Source organism: Tympanuchus pallidicinctus, unplaced genomic scaffold (genome assembly GCF_026119805.1).
Source record: "Tympanuchus pallidicinctus isolate F22 unplaced genomic scaffold, pur_lepc_1.0 scaffold16, whole genome shotgun sequence".
Classification (NCBI taxonomy): Eukaryota; Metazoa; Chordata; class Aves; order Galliformes; family Phasianidae; genus Tympanuchus; species Tympanuchus pallidicinctus.
The window spans coordinates 9,293,270-9,312,339 of NW_026294679.1; the positions used below are offsets into that span (position 1 = coordinate 9,293,270).

At 43.6% G+C, this 19,070-nt stretch overlaps 3 protein-coding genes across 7 annotated transcripts in view; 1 reads left to right on the top strand and 2 right to left on the bottom strand.

The window, feature by feature from the left end:
* The window catches only part of SHOC2 (SHOC2 leucine rich repeat scaffold protein), a 69,443-nt gene extending 69,170 nt beyond the window's left edge, over window positions 1–273 (bottom strand). Inside the window, exon 1 of the mRNA XM_052676635.1 lies at window positions 30–273. The gene's annotated coding sequence lies outside the window, so the exon portion shown is untranslated. The remainder of the gene's footprint in view (window positions 1–29) is intronic.
* A 48-nt stretch (window positions 274–321) lies between these two features.
* BBIP1 (BBSome interacting protein 1) lies at window positions 322–3,119 on the top strand. Its single transcript, XM_052676655.1, has 3 exons — window positions 322–456; window positions 532–713; window positions 2,823–3,119. The coding sequence occupies exons 1-2, from the start codon at window positions 327–329 to the stop codon at window positions 699–701; spliced, it is 300 nt and encodes a 99-aa protein (XP_052532615.1). The 5' UTR covers window positions 322–326; the 3' UTR covers window positions 702–713; window positions 2,823–3,119.
* Window positions 1,307–18,359, bottom strand: PDCD4 (programmed cell death 4). Of its 5 annotated transcripts, XM_052676653.1 has the most exons (13): window positions 15,827–15,966; window positions 15,167–15,313; window positions 13,945–14,039; window positions 10,346–10,645; window positions 9,707–9,801; window positions 7,968–8,081; window positions 7,516–7,737; window positions 7,148–7,245; window positions 5,654–5,768; window positions 4,768–4,875; window positions 3,704–3,814; window positions 3,109–3,248; window positions 1,307–2,046 (listed from the first exon to the last, which is right to left on the bottom strand). In XM_052676653.1, exons 3-13 carry the CDS (start codon window positions 13,982–13,984, stop codon window positions 1,986–1,988), a joined length of 1,404 nt encoding a protein of 467 aa, XP_052532613.1. In that variant the 5' UTR covers window positions 13,985–14,039; window positions 15,167–15,313; window positions 15,827–15,966; the 3' UTR covers window positions 1,307–1,985. The 5 variants fall into 5 exon arrangements, with proteins under 5 accessions (XP_052532613.1, XP_052532610.1, XP_052532609.1 ...); XM_052676650.1 differs by lacking the exons at window positions 1,307–2,046; window positions 15,827–15,966 and adding an exon at window positions 18,147–18,359 and having other exon boundaries at window positions 3,021–3,248; window positions 15,167–15,311; XM_052676649.1 differs by lacking the exon at window positions 1,307–2,046 and having other exon boundaries at window positions 3,021–3,248.
* Between the last annotated feature and the right edge of the window lie 711 nt (window positions 18,360–19,070).

The following is a 19,070-nucleotide window of genomic DNA, read 5'->3' on the forward strand; positions in this document are numbered from 1 at the left end:
TTTATGCCCTCGACCTTCGAGGCTTTTACCTTCTAACCAGCAGCGTGATTCACCCCACGAACCCCGAGGCGCTGCCCGGAGACGAACTCGGGAACGCGTCAGACCGGGCAGAGCCCACCCGTCGGTCGGTACCCGCTGGCTTTTTATGAAAAGCAGCGGTCCCCGCGCCTCGCGGCCACGCCGGCTGTACGCACTCAGGCAGGCCGGCCGTAGCCGAGCCAGCGTGTGCCGACAGCAGCCGGCACGGCGCCGCGCTGCAGAACCAGCTGCTTCCCCCTCGGCCGACGCCTTTCTCTTCCCCCCCCCCAAGGACTACAACCCCCAGCATGCACTGCTTGCGGGCGCGGCGCATGCCGGGATTTGTGGCTTTCCGGGCAGCCCGGCGCATGCGCGTGTGGTCGGAAGGCGCTATGCCGGAGGGTAAGGGAGCGTTCCGGGAGGTGCTGCCCAAACAAGGTACGGCCGGCGGGCGGGACGCGGCCACGGGCACCGCCGCGAGGCGGCTGACGCGCTGCTCTGTCTTCTTCGCAGGGCAGCTGTCGGTGGAGGACGCTGCCGGCATGGTGCTGTGCAAGCCGAAGGTGCTGCCCCTCAAATCGGTGTCACTGGAGAAGTTGGAGCAGTTGCAGCAGCTGCAGCGCGCGGCCATGGAGGCGTCGCGGCCGCCCGAAGGCACTGCGGGCCCCCAGCCGCAGCCTTAGGCGGGGTGCCAGGTACCGGCCGAGCGGCCCGGGGCCTCCTTTCGTCTCGTTCTTCCCGCACGGTTGCACTGCGAACGGACGCGCGGCCCGAGGAGGCGGCTTTCCATCCGCAGAGCCGCAGCTGCGTCCCCGCCTGAGGCCACGGTGCAGCACTGAGAGGGCACAGGGGCACTGCGATAAAAGGCTTGTTAATTCCGCACCGTACATTCGTACCGTTAGTTTAATTACTTCAGCCTTCAGCTGCTCCCAGGGAGCAGAGGGGCAGCTGAGCTCTGCTGCTCTGCAAGAGCAGCGGCTGAGCCCCGGGGAACGGCACAGAGCTGCGGCCGGGCAGGGACAGGTAGAGAGAGGCGCTGCCCCAGGGCAGCGGGCACGGCCCGGCACGGCGGCACGGCGCTGCTCTTAGAAACACGGCTTGAACGTGGCGTGATCGCGTGTGGAGCCAGCAGTTGGACTCACACCTTGCGGGTCGGGTCCCCTTCAGGACTGTCCGTCATTCTGTACTTAACACCTATTGTAATACAAATATTGGTGACAGAAGTGCTGCGCAGTGCACGTGCTTCAGAGTTTGGAACAGCCTAAAAGGAAAAGGCAGGAAGGAGAGCTTCACAAAAAATATTTTTAATATGTTTTTACCAGTATTTTTCACTTTTCCAGTTACATAGAAAAAAGGACCGGTTTGGTACGTGCTGGCTGGAATACCTAAAACCGACCAGTGGAACAGGTGAACTTGTCCAATGACCCAGCTCTCATTTCTTGGGCTCTTTAAGACAAAGAAACAGCTATTTTTCCTCCCAAAGCACAGTATTTCAGCAGCAGCAACGAAGGGGATCACAGCGGCTTAACCTGACCCTTCTAGAAAGCTCTGTATAAATCAGGGATTGTACAATGAAAACACTGTCCTTGAAAGAAACAGCGGCAGTCAAATGTGAATGCAAACATGGAATGACAGGTCATAAACATGGCACTTACAAAAAGATAGCTTATCTGAAGGCACCACAACAGAGTGGCCAGTTGGTCTATTGGATGCCCGGAGAAAGAACTTTTCTTTCTGAAATTTATAAAACTATTTAAAAAAAATGATCTGTACCCAAAACATGTGCTCTTAAAAAAATATGAACTGTGCTAAGCAACTCTTAGAAATTTGGTATATAATATATGCATATACATACATACATGCACACGTGCCAAAAAGGCCTGTGTGTTTGTATATATATATATATATCTAGATACCTATCTTTTTTCCCTTTCATCTTTTAAGTCTTCAGCAGTTGGTTCCAACATTCAGTAGCTTTCTAGCTTAAGCTGGCCTCCATCTCCTTCACTCACAAAACGCTTCCTGCCCCTGTAAAAAAAAAAAGTAGAAAGTATATTTTCAGCAAGTGTACAGCAGCATCACTTCTGCTCATCTGTCATTGTGAAGAATCTTCTCTTGGTCTTGGGAGCCAAATGTGAGGTGTAGGAGATGAGCAGAATGAGTCATGATCACTAGCAAACTAAGGCATCTGAATCCTACATCTAAGGTTATTAGGCTGTTCAAATTTCTACTCTCCTAACCATTTAATGTTGAACATTAACATTCACACTTCTAAAAGCTGCTAGCTTGAAAGCCTAAAAATGATATTTTTCTACCCCAAACTGAAATACAAGCTCAAAACACCTCAGTATATTGATGAGAGCTGCAGTATAATCCAGCTTTTGTCACAGCAATGACTTTCAGCCCTACCAAACCCACGTGCAAGTTGATACTGAGATACAGACAGACTGGAAAATACCTGACAGCATTTCTGATGCATGAAATCATGAATAGTTTTAGCATCAAATTTAAACTTTTACGAATTCCCCATAGGAAATGAAATTTACAGGTTGTATTCTGACTGAAAATACAGAACACTGATTAGCTACAGTAAAACAATAATGAAACAGAGAACACTACAATATTCGTGCATCTCATGGTTGTCATTTTTTTTTTTACATCAGGGATGTAGATGTAGAGATTTTGCCACATAAATGCCTTGTTGCTTTTTGACAAAAACATTACGACTGGTGTCTAATCCTGGAACTCAGTTCAGTTTACAATGTTTTAAACTGTTTTAAAACTTTTTTTTTTTTCCCCTTCAGGTTTGTCTGCACGGATCATTAAAACTCCTGAATCTTCCAGCTCCACTGCGCTGATCTCTGCCAAACAAATGAGCAAAACTGAGAGGAGAGGCAGGCCTCCATCTGCTGCAGCACATAAGCACGCTGCCGGGGATTCCAGCAGGGGCTCACTTCCCTCAGATACGTATCCACCCTGCTCTTTTTGTTCCTCCACCTTCCCTAGTCTCTGTACCAGCCTGTCACACCCAGGTTATAAGATCCTGCTTTCAAACTGAGCGCCAGCACCTCTTTGTAATAAAACAAGTACCTTGAAGGACAGACGTCTCTCAGTGGTTTGGAGATGATTCCAGCCTGAAAACATTCCTCTACAAACCGCTCAAGCACAGAATAGGAGTGTGGCACATCCAGGTTAATGTCTGGTATTTCACAGTAAACTCGTTCATAGCCCTGTAGTTTAAGGATGCAAATAATGATTTGGTTGTTCTAGAATTATAATTTTCTAAACATCTTTTGGCACTCAGAAGAGGACTTCTTTTTAATGCAATCTCATGTATTCTTTAAGCAGTTTCAACAAACTGAAAGCAGAACACCTGCAAATTAGTGGCAAAACAAGGTGTCATACCAGCCCATTCCAAGAGCTGGTGTTACACAACAGCGTATCTATATGAATACACTAGCTGAGTATTTCAGCTTCTTAAAAAGACAGAAATCCAGACAGTGCAGACTGCATATGATAGCCTAGCTGCTAGTAACACAAGGAAGAAGGATTAATTGCTTTGCCCTGTAGATAGAGTGAAGGCCACACATCTCAATGAGAGATGCAATAAATTACAAATAGCGTTTAAAAGAAAATAGAAGCTACTTGAAGATCTTGCCCAGCATTCTTTCAATGCCATACTTACTCTTTTCATTTGGTCCATAGTAATGACAGAAGACCTCGAGAGAGATTTCAGCAAATCCAGCATCATTTTAAAGGTCTTTTCTCCAGTTGACTCCAAAACCATCACAATTGCCTTAAAAAAAAAACCATGCAGAGGTTTTAACTAAAAAGAAAATAGTGGTTCCAGTACATGCTGTGTAAGCATACCCACGTGCAAAGAAGAGTGAATGCAACACTGTGTGTTTTCTGGGAGACAAGTCCAGTTGCTACAAGCAGTCCCAATTTGAAAGGAAAGCCTGATAGAAGGTTATTTGTGTAAAGATAGAAGGTATGAAAAAAGAGAAAGGACCAGACAGAGTGAAGAGCCCTGCCTACTGTGAGGAGTACATAACTGCATCTGCATGGCTGCTGCAGCACTGATGGCAATTAATTTTGTATCTAGGGTTTTAGAACAAGAACTCCTAAGTTCAAAACGTACCAGTCTCCACAAACCCCATCAACAACAGGTGTCCGTTTTCTATCCTAGAATAAGGAGTCAATTTATTGAAAAGATAGTTTTATAACTTTGAGTGTTTGGCTTTCTTGGTAAACAACCATTTCAGCTACTAGATACAGCAGAGTTCTTTCTCATATAGTGTGGTTCTGAATTATCTCAGCCTTCTACACGTACTTAGATGGAACAGTTCCACACTGAAAAGGAAACTACAACTTAACAAAAACAGGTAACACCTGTTGGTATACCCAGATGTCTGAAATCTGTTGTAATGTGTATTTAAAAGGAAATAAACTCCAATACAACCTGGGGCTTTTGCTGGTATTCCTCAGCAGAAAGAAAGCTAGGCTCTTATTTGTCAGATGTCTGTCTGAACCCAACAACCAAAACGTAATTCTGGGTCTTCCCAGAGGGACCAGCAGCTTGTTGCACAACACACAAGTGAGCATATAAACCATTAACTTTACATGAAATAATTTAAGTAACATCAAAACTTGCAACTGAGCTTCAAATTCCAGTTGCATGCATACCCACATCAAAACAAAACCCGTTGGTGGTACTGGCAGTCATTAAAGGGACTCATTTCTCCTTACCTCATATACAAGTTCATGGTGAAAATGGGGTACTTCCAGTTCCTGAAGGCAACGTTCAGCTTCCAGCAGGTCTCCAGAAAGCAAGTACTCTTTCAGCAGCATATCAATCTATTGCATTTTAAAACAAGCAAAACATCCATCACTAGTTAGGTACAAGATTTAAAAGCTGTCTCACCAACTCTTTTGGTGATCTGTGATCAACCTAGTAGCAAGCCAGCTCCTGAAACCTGCAGCTGGAGTTCTAGTAAATGTAATTAAGTTGAGGCATGAACAGCAACCTGAAACGCAGTGTAAGCCCAATACCTCTCTCTGTAGCATAATACAGATGTGCTAGCACTAAAAGCTTGGCTGCAAGTGATGACTGTCAGTTTATCTTAATGCCTGAACTCTTTATCATCTGCTGCACTCACAGCACGAGAGATTACATCATGACTATTTTAAACCTTCCACCTACTTCATAGCATGAATCAAGTTTGCACAATCCTTCCAGCCTCTTTTATTTTCAAGTTATTGCTGTGCTTTTAGTCACTGGCGCCAAGAAATAAACTTCTTTTGTAATCTAACATTACTTCACCATTTTGTACTATAAACCCTAACAGTAAGTGCTTGAAGTTCAGCTTGAAGCAAGAATAGCTGCACTTGCAATGCAGAATATGAACCAGTATGTTTCCACCACTGGTCTCTAATGATAGCCACGTCTATCAGCAAAATGATCATCGATTTTCAAAACCTAGTGTGTATGAAACAAACTGAAATAAGAACATTTGTTTAAAAATGACACCAAACATCATTTAGCTGCAGAATATGTGTATTTCTCTGCTCATCCCAAACTAGATAAGCTTAAAGAGTAAACTCTGGAGGGAAGAGACTTGTAGAAGTCAGCTACCTCTTTAACAAGGTGTTTCACAGACTGCTGGCCACCTCCTGAGCCCCACACGTTGTCTATACGATTTCCACCCTTTGTCACACTCAGTAACACTGTAGCTCGGTCCAGTGCAGCTCTAGAAAGTAAAGGCAGTGTTTTAGGAAGTGAGGAAACTTCATTGGAAGACACCTGTAACATCCACAGCAACCCCCCACCACATCTATCACTTCTCTTCAGTCAAAGTGATCCTGACTGGGAAGAGGCCACACCACCTTTACACTCTTGGTTATACTGAACTCGGGACAGGGAAGAATCCTGCAAAGGCAGGAGGTCTGAATCATCAGTGCAGAGCCTGAAGTGCTCTCAAAGGAAAGAACAGTTTCTTTTCGAGATGAATTGTAGCTGGACTGCTCCAAGGATGCAGCTTGGCAGGTAAATCTCAGAACAGAAGTGACTTTCGTGTTGAAATAAATTTGCTATCTAAAAAATTGTGAAACTTTGGAGTTCAAGCTCAAACAGCACTTCAGAAGGCAAATACATAGTTGTGAAGAGATGAAAAAACTGAAGTAGTTGAGAAAAAGAAGAAATGGCAGATCCAGTTAAGCACTATCCAGCTAAAAAAGGACCAGTTATCTCCCAGTGCTCATATTAGTGTTAGTGAAAAAACCACTATTCACTGAGATTTAACACACAGCAAAGACTGACCAAAAAATTGCAGTGGCAGCAAAACATCCCAGATGTGCAACATGCAGGCTAAAACCCTTCATACCACAAGAGAAACTTGTGTAACAGACTACCAGTTTTCACAACTTTAACCCCCAAATTAGGCGGCTCAGCCCTGGCCTTCTTCCTAGAAGTATGCAGCTTTAATCAGAACAAATGGAACTTTTGTAAGTTTTAGGAGTTCAGCACCTCATTATCCAAGTCTGAAACACTTATGGGAGAAGAAACAATAATAAAAAAAACATGGCTAATTATTACAATGTCTCTTCTCTCTGATGTTCCTTGAAACATCTCAGCCTGGAACTGGAAACATTTATTGATGAATAAAGTGCCACATTCTAGGAAAATATACTGCAAATATACAAACTTACAAAATATACAAATTTGAAACCTTTATGAGGCAAAACACTTCATCCCTTGTGCATTTCACAACAACTTTAAAGCAGCTGTGCTGACACTGTAACTCATTAGTCACATTAAAGCTTTTCCTAAAGACAAAACCTTTTATAACCACTTCTTGTTTCAGCTCAGGCTCCCCATTCAAACTGAAGTGGGACAACAAACCCCACAAACTGACCTAAACGTATCCGTGTGTTTTTAAGGCACTTCCAGCGTTTCTTAGCTGACCTGAGCAAATCTGGGTTTTGTTGTTATTTCAGACTGCGCGTTTTTGATTGCTTGAAATTAGAAATGAACTCTGAGAACCAAATGGTTTGTCCCCATGTCCCAAATTCCTGATTTTCTTAGGCATTTGAAATAGAAAACCACAGCTATAGACCGCAAGAGACTTACCGAGCTTGGATGCAATCCACAGTGCCTTTGTAGCCATCTATGTAAGTACTGCTCAGAATCCCATCTCCAACAGCTCTAGCAATGAACTGGCCCACCAACTACAACAAAACAGGAGCACTTTTAAGTAAAAGTTGAATCTGAAAGCAGTTTCAAGCAGACAAGTACAATACACTTGGTTTTCAGATTTTATTATTTTTTACCTCAATGTAAAAGCATGGCCTGGGGACCTGGGTATGGGGATTACAAACTGGAAGGCTCTCCATAGCTATTTTTCCAAATACAGTCTTACTTCATTTCGCTTCGTTAATTTTAGGCACAATTTAAAAAGAAAAACTTTCGATGACCACCATAAAAATCTGTCAGTATACCTGTGGTGCCCTGGGAGAATCCAACACCAATTCAGGTAGATCTTTTAGCAGTCTGTCAAATGATTTTTCCACATCAGTTTTGCTTACTACTGTCCCACAAAGGTCAGAGATAAGCTTAGATGTCATCTCCCTGTGACTGGCTTTCCCCTCTAGTGCCAAGGAAACAGCCAGCACTGGCACACTGTATTTCATTTCACCGAGGTTTAAATCCTTCAGCATCTCCTAAAATAAAATTTGTAAAAGAAAACAGGTTAAGATCTCACCACGATAGAAATGTACGTTGTTAACAAATATTTCCACAATTACACGTATGCTTCTACCTATGTCATGAATTAACTGCTAAGGTATTCCAAGGCACTTTTCTGGCAAACACTCATTTACAGCTAGCACTCGAGACTCACTTGTGCACTGTAAGTTTGCCCCCTAAAATAAGTGTAAAGCACACGACGTACCGAAACCTCATTGGTATCTCCATGTTCAAAATATTCCTGTATGATCGGTGTTAAGGTTTTTTCAAATGCTCTTTCATCCAGAGGTAAAACTACTGTTTCATAGACACAATTCTCCTATTTCAAAAGGAAACAAAACATAAAGATTTTTATGAAGTGCTAACAGCATCAAAACACAATCCATACCTCTAATGCTTTAGTCCTCATAGTCAGTGTTCCACCAGAAAGTATCAGATTATGTCCCTATGGTTGAAGTGTGGACAGTGCTGGCTAAATGTCATACTTCTTGTATTTTGAGTTCAGTGTTAACTGAATTCACTGTTAAATGACAGTAAATACTCCACACTCTGCTCCTAGCATTCTTCTGACAACACGTGAACACAGAATCAAGTACCCTGATACTCAAGAGAGGGTGACAGAAATTCCTACCCCAGCCCCACAGAATTATCAGTTCCACAAGATTAAACTTTTAGCAACTCCCTGCAACTGACACTTCTGCCAGCAAGCCTGCCTGTCTGCCCCCTTCCTCAGGGGGTCTTCATGATCAGACAGGTGACAGCATGTACAGATCTGTCAGACAGAGAAAGCACCTCCAGAACATCTGTAAGCCAAACTATTCCCTAAGAGGAAAACCTTATGCAGCAACTGGTCCTGAAGAGTTCTAGCACTGCCAGGACTCCCCAGTGTGATTCCGTTCCTCACAGACTACAGAACATTCAGAGCAATATTACAGATTGCTGCAGTTTCAAAGAAATATCCAACTGATATTTACAGAAAATATTCTAGGACCAAGAATTACAACAGAAATCCAAAAGCCTACTCTTCTATCATAACACTTTGTTTACAATCTTAGAAAAGCTAAGCAGGAGTTTAATGCAATTCTCAATTTTCATACAAACTTATTTTATGCAATCATCAACTTCATTTTCAATAGCTGTCTGCTAATCTGCAATGAATTGGTGGAAGAAGGGATTCTGAGATACCCACTGAGCATCATCTCAGCAGCTATGCTACAACAAAAAGCTGCAGCTCAAAGAACACCACCATCACTCTGCTGTTGTTACAAGGGCTTTATTTATGGTCTCACAAATGCATCTGTCACAGAGACATCAATAATCTGTGCCTGTAATCTCAGAGATTTAATCTGATAAAAATTTATTGAGGAAATGGCTTTCTTTTTGTTGGTGTTTACATAGCTGTAAAGCAGAATCTTCCACAACATATCCTAAATAAATATATGTAAATAAACAGAAAATCCGGGTCCTCAACTTCATACCACTTTCAAGTGTTTGCACCAAGAAGATACAAGATATTGTATCCACAATGTTGGAGATACAAAGAAGAAAGAAACCCCTAGCAGATAACCTCATGAGCTAAACTCCCAACTGCAGTCTGTGTCGTACTTTAACACAGTGCCTGCTTGCAACTCCGAGCAGCACTGCAGCATTCACCTCCATGAAAACCAGCAAGAGAAGAACACACCTGGGAAAAGCACGCTGCCTAGTCAGGCACAGAAGGAGGGCTTGGGTGTAAGACCTGTGCATGCTAAATATTGCAACGCTTCTATACTAGTCTTCTTTAAGTCAATCATCCATTCTCAAACAAACAAATGAGTACTTAATACAGCCAGTCAAACATCCATATAACTTGTGAGATTAAGCATTTATTAATATGAGCATCACAGTAATTTTAATTAATATAAAATCAAAACAAGCACTGAGCAAATAAATTTGTTTGCCTACCTGGTCATCATCATAATTAGGATCCTTAACATCTACTTCTTCCACATCATACACTTGACCTGGTGTTCCCCAGACTCCCTTACCACCTGCTCCACCTGGCAAAATACAGAACAGTAAGAAACTAAGCAAGGACAGACAGTTTACAAACAAGACTTTGAACACAACCCAACATTCTTTCACTCACAGGTGTGCTTGTAGCCACTGACTCTGGCAACATGCTGAAAATGGCAGAAGCATCTGTATGACATTCAGCAAGCAGTCTTTTCGTTACTTTCCACTAAGATATTCAAAGCAGCATGCACAGAAGCACACAAGAATTACCGAAGGTTGAAACAACTGTACTTCTAAATATAGTCAAGCCCTCAGTTTACACTGGTAACACTTCTGCGAACCACTTGACCACAACAGTTCAAGCCTGTGTATTCAATTTACTAATAAAAGATACTTAAAGTTATTTAAGAATACACACAATTTTTTCCTGGTAAGATTCCACCTGCAATTAACTCCTATTGCCACTAACAAAGAACCAAGTGCCTGCACAAAGACTGTGCATTGCAAATGCAGTTCTCAATAAAAACACCAGCACTGCATTCTGGACAGAATCTTTACCAGCTACTCTCATCACCAAACCACACCGACCTTTCTTTGGAAGACCTCTTCCTTTCCCAGACCGGGAGCGCCTGTCCAGGACTTTCCCCTTAGGGCTTGTTGGTACAACCAGCCCAGACTTCTGCGTCTCTCCATTCTCACTAACAGAGTCTCCTCTCCCAGAATCTCTTGAAGAATTCTTCCTCAACCGCCTCTTTGCTTTAGCATTTATTTTGGCTTCGGTAATAGAAGTTGCAGGAATCCAATTGCCGTTGATTTCAGTCTTTCGTTCCTCAGAGCCACCGTTTTCTTCATCGCCGGAGAACAGAGCATCACTCAGATTCTCCACTTCTTTAAGAGAAAACACAGTGAAAAATCTGTTATTGCTTTGAACTGGTTTATGTTAAAATACCAGAGGACGCTGCATTTAAAATGGCTTACCACATTATATACTACTCTTACTTCCAACAGATAAATGGTGATGTTTTATTTAGATGTGTCTACACATCACAGTAATAAGGAGTTCCTTATCCCCTTACACATACTACCCACAATCTAAACAGAGCTTATGTTAATAGTTGGAAAGCAAACGAATGAACCATTTATAAATAGGTAAACCACAGAAAACTCCACCCTTGTTAAACAATTTATCAGAATTCCACAGTGCATAAGACCTATGTGACTGGTTATCACTCCACCCACTTAATGCTTGTTGTGGAAAAAAACAACTGTCCGTGCAGTGAATGTTGTAAGAACTCAATGCCATTAACTGAATAGTCACCACAGTGACTTTGTAATTAATTTCCTACATCATCAACCAGCATTCCTCTCATTCGAGGAACTTCAAACAAGGCTCACTGTCTGGAAAATCAATGACAGACACACAAAAGCCTGCGTACGAGATTGCTTTAATTTCTGTTTTTGAAGGAAGAAAAAAAAGCTGTTTAATACAAAACTTGGAGAGTTTGAAAACAAAGACTCAGAATAAATGTTCTGAACCAACATGATCTCACTTCCCTAGGGATTGTTCCTTATTGTCTGCTAAGGCAAGACTGTTTCTAAAAGTCACCACGGTTTATTCCTCGCTGCAGTCATATGTAACAGTTAACTAACTAGCTTGGTCTCCTTTTAAAACACCCTCTGTAGAAGGAAAAAATCCCTCTTACAACACCCACAAATGTTTCAGAGCACTGAGAAGTGCAATAATGTCACTCGTTTGTGAAGTCAGATCCAAATCTTATGTGTGGATTAAGTCTTATTTCACAAAGAAGCTTCCCACACAAACTCTATGGATCAGTAGAATGTTTTAAGTGCCAAAGTCTTTGTAATTTCTTCATCTTCCTCAACTCATGAAGATGAATAATACATAATAATAAAGAAAAGCAATTGAGGACCTGCTTAATATTCCAGGTAGCACTCTGGGACTCTGTGTGAATTAAAGACACACGCAAAGGCAACAACCTGAGCTCTGTTACGCAGCCTCCTTTTCTTGCAGTCAGAAGACTCACACATACAACTTCCAGCCACAGCCCAAGGATGCACACAGATGAGGCACACAGAAGCTGCTTTTCCAGCTGTGCCAAACCTGCTTCACAGAAACGTTCATAGCCATAAACCCACAACATGGAGAATATTTTAAACTGTGATTTGAACGTAGCTGAATGTATTACTTTACCATTCCAATTCACTCCATTAAAAACGTCCACTTGACAATAGCTCCAGAACTGTATTTTCTCGTTTCAAAACAGGCTCATGAAAATGGGTTCTGAAAGCAAAGCACTCTAATAAAATATTTCTAACCTCAAAGTGCATATCCATATCAAAGAGGACACTGCACTACAAAATGATGACAGCGTGATGCAACTGCCTGCTTCATGATCACAGAACCACCGTTCAGGAGCACACAGCTGTGAATGCTACAGCTGAACAGTAACGTAGGCACTCTTGTATTAAGCTTGTACTCCCACAAAAGTATTCCCTTTAAGCTTGCAGCAAGCTAAGAAGAGAAAAACCACGTCCCTTTACTGAAAAACATTCCCACAACAAGCATTCTCAGTTTGTCTAATATTTTAATACTACAAGGAAAGATTTGCATAAAGCTAGCACAGGGCAAAAAAGCAAAGCTGAAGAGAACAGGTTTTCTTCTGTGAATTCCCCAGGGAGCCCTCTGCAGAACCAGCTCATCTCAGCTAACCGAACTCCCAGCACAGCCTCCCATTTGTTTCTCCAGTTTAGACCCCACGCTTCACTGATCACTTCATTCTCCCTCAGTTTTCAAAGGAAATGGTCACCAATTAATGAAAACAAGTCACTCCTTGCTACGGAAAAAAGTGAGGCTACAGGACAGTCTCCACAAACCTTCCTGATCTCAGGTTTGAGACTAAATGCAATCCTTTGCAGCCTATGTGACTTAAAATTGCACACTGTATTGTATTTATTATTTAATATAGCAGCATACAACTTGGAGCTGCAGCTTCTTTCTGTACAACACTGCGACCTGCTGCCCCTCCACTATTAGTTACCTCGTTACTCTGGAGAAAACAGATTCAACTTTTACTAATTTGAAATACTTTTATTTTTAAAAAATCATTTTTTATAAAATGTATCCATCAAATGACATGCTTTTTTTCAGCTTCTCACTGTGGCATCATATCTATACACACACATACAAGCAACAGCATGTCCTGTACACTCTAAGGCTTTACTTGCCATGTGTTAAAAAGTTATCCAAATTGTTCTTGTTAATCTGCTATTAAGCCAGTTAAAATCTGTGGTACTCTGCAGCAAGAAGTACCAAAAAGAACACTCAGCAAGTACTTCCCTACCCACAAGTTTCATCCGACCAAATGAGATCTGTTCAGATATCTCACAGCTTCTCCTCTACCACCCAAATGTAATTCTAAAATGCTGAAAAGCAACCTACTACAGTGAACTGATTCTGGTTTAAAGTAGGAGTTCATAGGAAAAATGATGCAACTTCAGCTGTGTCACATATCATCTTAACCTATATGTATTTTTTTTCTAAAAATCTTTTAAAACTTACAACAACTCACTGGGATAGAAAGGTCAGTGCAGACCCTCACAACTTGACATTGCATTAATCGGACTAAGCATAATGTAGCACTTTTTACGTGGACAAACTCATCAATTTCAAGACAGCATAACATGCGTTCAGTAATGTTTTCCCATTGTGCTCACTTTAGCCAAGCCTTTCTTCTAATCTTAAGCTAGACAGAAAGGTAAGGCTGAGCCTGCACCTCTAAATGTACCTTCATACTGCACATTTGAATTTACCTCTGTCTTCAAATTTGCATGACTGAAATAGCATACAAGGACTTATTAGAGATAAGTATCTTAATATTTAACTTATCCAGTAACTTATTAGAGATATGTTAAGTGTCTGACTGCTTTTAAAGGAGGTTCAAATTGAATATCAAGCAGGATACTGTAATACACAGATGAAACAACAATTCTGTAAATATGTAATGAAGATATATATATATATATATATATATATATATATATATATTATATATATATATATAAATAAGTATTATTTTTAAAATAACCAGAAATGCAACTTACAACAGAGAACAGCTCAGGTCAGATAAGCAACTTTAGGCAAAAAGAATACTGAATACATTACTTACCTACTGTGCTAACATAAACATGCTGCTTTTCTATTTCCATAGCTGCTGAACAGAACTGACAATGAAATGTAGTCTTAATGTTCTCCCTTCAAGGCCTAAACAAAAATGGAGAAGCTTAGGGGGAAGAAAAGCGCTAGAGTAACTCCTGAAGGAATAAAGAGCTGCAAAGGCTTCACCCACAAAAATAAATGTTTTTTAAGTTATAATTAACTACCAGTATCCACTGAAAAATTCCTGGGAAGGTAGAAGATGTAACATGAGAAAGCACCACCCTTAAACATGTCTATTTAAGCCTTGATGTCTTAGCACTTGTTAGTTCTGCTGCTTATAAAGGTGGAACCAGGATAAAAGCCATTACGTTTAGGATAAAAGCCCTCCATATGCAGCCTTCTTAAGTTGATAAGTGACCTCTATCAACTTGAGACTGTTCACTTCTGCAGAGCAGTTATCTATATAAGCATACAGCATTAATGTTGTAATTGCATCCATAAGACAAACAGTCTCCAAGTTGAACTATAGTGATAAAATGATACCACTTTATCAAGTTCAGACAAACCTTTAGAAAACAAGACATTTTTAATTGCTCCCTTCAGGAACATAGTTTTTATATTTTACACTATGTCGATGTACAGCTGCCAAATTTTCACACGCTTCTGTGCCAATCAGCAAGGGATACAGCCCAACACTTCTCTTTTTTCTGTTACTCGCTCTTCCTAGCAGCTGCTATTCTACAAATGACCACAGGTAACTGTGAAAAGGATCCCATCCATCTTTACTTACACAAAATTAGTGCAACCTCATGAATCCCCACACACCTTTTCACCCGCAAGATTTTCACTTATCACCCTGTAGCACTGCAAGTACCATTGGCATGTGTCCATCTCACAAGAATTCAGACCCTTTCTCACCTTTTGCTGCCCTGAAAACTGCTTACAGTTGAGCCGTCACATTGTGACACCAAACGACATCCCTCCCTTCCGCTTTTCTTTCCTTTTTTTTCCCTCTCATACCCACTTTCCTACCACAGAACTATTAACTGCTCATGATTCAGCCCAGACCGTTGAAAATAAAGTAACCGTTTTAGGGCACAGCGCTGAGCTCTCATGATCTGGTTATTTCTCAACATCTGCCTCAACAGTTAACAATTTAATGGACTATGAAGTCCTCCCCAGCCCATAGGTGTTTTGTTTTTTTTTTTAAAGTAAATATGCTCCCAACTTACCTCAGCTGATCACTCAGGTGTTCCCAGCGCTCCCAGTCACCGCTGACCACAAGCCTCCCTGAGCAGACTTCAATCTAACCGGAGCAAATTACCTTGTAAGAACAGTTTCGTTCTTCCTAGTGGAATGTTCCATCTGTTGGTCCACCTCTTATAAAAAGCAGACAAGACACAAAGCCGGCATTAAACAACAATCAAGAGGAAGGCATTCACCGTTAGTAACAAGGCTCTCCCTTCGAGGCAGAGGCATACTTTTTCCTCACGGAGCCCTAACTGAAATCCTCCCCATATGGCAGCATAACAGTCAGCACAGCCCCCATACGCCGTCAGGACGCAGCACCCCGCTTTGTCTGTAACTAGGACGTGGAATAACCGAGCTCCACCATCCCCGTTGCCATGCGACCGCCCTCAGCTCCGCAACGCCTCCTCCCAGCCCGGGTTCTGCCCCGCTCCAATTCCAGCACCTCGCTTTTATCACCGTACGAATAAAATCCGCCGCGTTACGCCGCACGGAGCCGCTCAGCACCTCCCTCCCGCGCAAACCGCCCTCTCAGCGCTCACAGCCTGCGGCCGCCCGAACCACCGCTGCCGGCCCGCCCAACGCCGCGCCGCAGGCCCAGCGCCGCCTCATGGCCTCCCACCGCCCCCAGAGCGAGGGGTTACCTCAGCGATGGGTGCGGAGAGCCGCCCCTCACCGCGGCCCGGATACCTGGCGGGCAGCCTGCCGAGCCTCCTCACACCGAGGCAGGACCGTTACCGGCGGCTCGGCTCGGCTCGGCTCGGCTCGGCTCGGCTCGGCTCGGCTCGGCTCGGCTCGGCTCGGCTCGGCTCGGCTCGGCCCCGCCCCCAAGCCGCGCGCCCCGTCTCTGCTTGTTTTTGTTTTCTTCCCCCCAGCGACACGGCGGAGAGCGGCGCCGCCGATTGGCTGACTCCCGCCCGCTGCCGCAGCCAATCGGCGGGAAGAAAGAGAGGCGGGTGGGTGGGGAAAGGAAAAGGGTGGCAGGAAAAGAAAGGCACGGTGGGCGGGGGGGGGAAGCATGTCGGCCGCGTCCGTGTGGGGGCGGGAAGGGCCTCTCGTGTGGAGAGCGGGCGGTGCTCAGCGGGGTTCCCTGTGCAGCTGCGCTCGTTGCCTGCCCAGCCTGCTTGCACAGGGCCTGGCTGCTCAGCAGCGTGTGCTCCTACTGTAAAAAATCAATATTTGCTATGTTTTAAACAAAGCCACGAGAAAATCGGTGCATCACCTCGTCCTCGCCTTGCTAACGGGAGGAGGGGGAAGGTTCAGGCCCTTTCCGTTCACACAGCACCTCTCTGCCCCTCCTCTGTGCGGGCATCACAGGGGCTGCCCAGGAGCAGCACGGCTGTCCCGGAGCCGACGTTTTTTTGCGAGGTCTGTTAGGAAAAGCTGCTAACGCACGCTGATAACCAAAGCCTGCATACCATCCACCGGCTCACAGGTTTTCTACCTCAGATTAGTTTGCACTACCCTTTTTTCTATCCACAGTGCCTAAGACCAGGCACCTGATTACAGGTGACAGCCTGTTTTATTGTCAAGTGCTCTGTTTCTGCTCAGCCCCTCCCAACAGCTTCTTCAGCCCTTGTTCTCCCTTTGTAGTCCGACCCGCCTGAGAGCCCTGAGCAGCCATTCTGCTTCAGTGCACAACACCACAGGGTTCTTCAGCTGCCAGCGAGGGCATTACAACATTACGACTTGACTTTTGTTGGTTTTAGGTTTTGTTTTGTTTTGTTTTTTACGTATCATTCCAATGTATTTCTACCCCAAATCAGTCTGAACTGCAGCCAAATTTCCCTTGTGTAAGTGCTGCTGTGTTCACTTATTGGCCCTACTCGGCATGAATCATCAGAAGGAAGTTTAAGAACCAAAACAACAGTGATCTTTTAAAGGACTGTGTGGCATGATTGCTGTATTTTTAGTGATAAACACTTCCCCCACCAGACACAATGGAAAGAAAATCTTTCTTGTTTGTGATAACTCCAGGTTCCGGCCATGTTCCAGGCAGGACAGCTTGGCATGATCACACAAGCCTTTCTTCATATAAGGCGGATTTTCAAAAGATGTTTCTCTCATCAATCAAAAAATATTTCCTACTTTTCTCTTTGCATATTCACTGCCTAGCACGTGATGCTACAGCATCATCACTGAGATGTGGAAAATAGAATCTATCCATTAACAAAGATCGTGGAATTCAGCTTCCCCACAGCAAGACAGAGGAACTGAAAGAGATTCTGCAGCCAGGAGTGATGACAGAATGAGAGGTGATACAGTAACAGGAACCCGCACCAGAGAAGATGCCACAAAATAACACCTCAGTGCATCCTGCCTGTTGCTACTACCTGTTTTAAAGCATTCTGTAAAATTGCTGGAGGATTTTCTTGTAATATTTAGGGCTGGATCACTTCCAAGGCCCAAAAGCTATCTGATTAAATCAGAAGAAGAGGAAAACTCCTGAACCAACCAGCGCTTTTCCAGACAAGGAAACAGTGTGTTTTTCCTTTCTTCTGCTGCACGTCTCTAGTAGCAGCCTGGTTATCAACCACTGAAAATCTTGTCTAGATTTGCAGTACAAAATTTCTGATTTCTAGAACACTATGACCTGAAAAAGGAATGATGTGCATGCAAGATTACTTGTATCTTCCTGTTGTATCAAGCAAACTACTTGAAGATATCTCCATTTTGCCTTTTTTGCCTTAAAACCTTAATGTTAAAAAGACATAGTCCATTACATACTAATCTCCAGGCTGCAGGAAGCAGCTTGCTCCTTCCCTGCTTCCCTCCCCGGCTGTATGAACAGCACTCAATCCCCATAAAAACAAGAGGGCAGAATCCCACTCTCCCCCTTCCCATCTACCACTCAAACTCAGGGAAAAAAAAAAAAAAAAAAAGCAAACCAAACCCAGTTCCTGGCCAGTGCTCAGCTCCCACACAAGCTGCTGTTAGGAAAAGCTGCTAACATCCCACTTTTACCTGAACTGCGAGCTCCACTGTGCCACTCCGTGCTTTGCCACACAGGATCTGCAGGGATTCCTTTCCCCTCCTGCTCTCCCACCTGGAGCAAACTGCTGGTAGAGAGGCGAGCAGGTCACTTCCCAGCTCTCTTCCTCCCTTAGCGCTGGCTGGGTTGTTTTCAGACTCTCCCCTCCCTTTCTCACATGTTGGCCAAGCCCTCCCAGAACACCCAGGGGAGGGATCCGTTGGCTGCAGTTCCCCAAAACACGTGGAGAAGCCTTCCGCCAGCCCAGGGTCGGGGGCACACACACCCTGCACCCTCCTGCTGCCAGCCTTTGCTTTTCAGCTCACTTCAGCAAGATTCACACTGTTTATCTGCCCTCCAGCACCCAGAGAGCAGTGAAAAGCAGAGAGGCTGTGTTTACTTAAAAACATCACCCAGCATTTTCTTTGTACTCCTCAATGTGGGTTTCTTCAGAGTTTTGCTTTCTGTTTTGGTTGTTTTCAAAAGCCAGCACCTGTGATGTTGACACCTCAGCAGTTCTGTTTCATCACAATCTACTCTGCTGCAGTGACAGTTAGAATACAGCTTTCCACACATAATGCAGACAGCAATAGCATATTGAGTCTGCTAAATCCGCCTGCTCTGTTCGCCTGCCTGTCTCTTGGCTTTCTGATTTCTTTTCCCTCCTTGCACTTTCATTTGCATCTTCTGCACTGGCTTCAAGGTGCCTTCTTCAAATGAACTGCAAGCACAGCAATCTCATTCTCACCAGTCAGCATCAGCTCCAGGTTGAAAGGATACTGAAACACGCCTTCGCTTTTTTAATGCTCATTAATTAGAGTTGCTTCTGAACATCCTCCTACAGCTCTATACAAGAGCTGGCAACAGTGCTGCAGCTCCATGCTGCATCTGCAGCCCCTGCCCAGGAAGGGCCAACA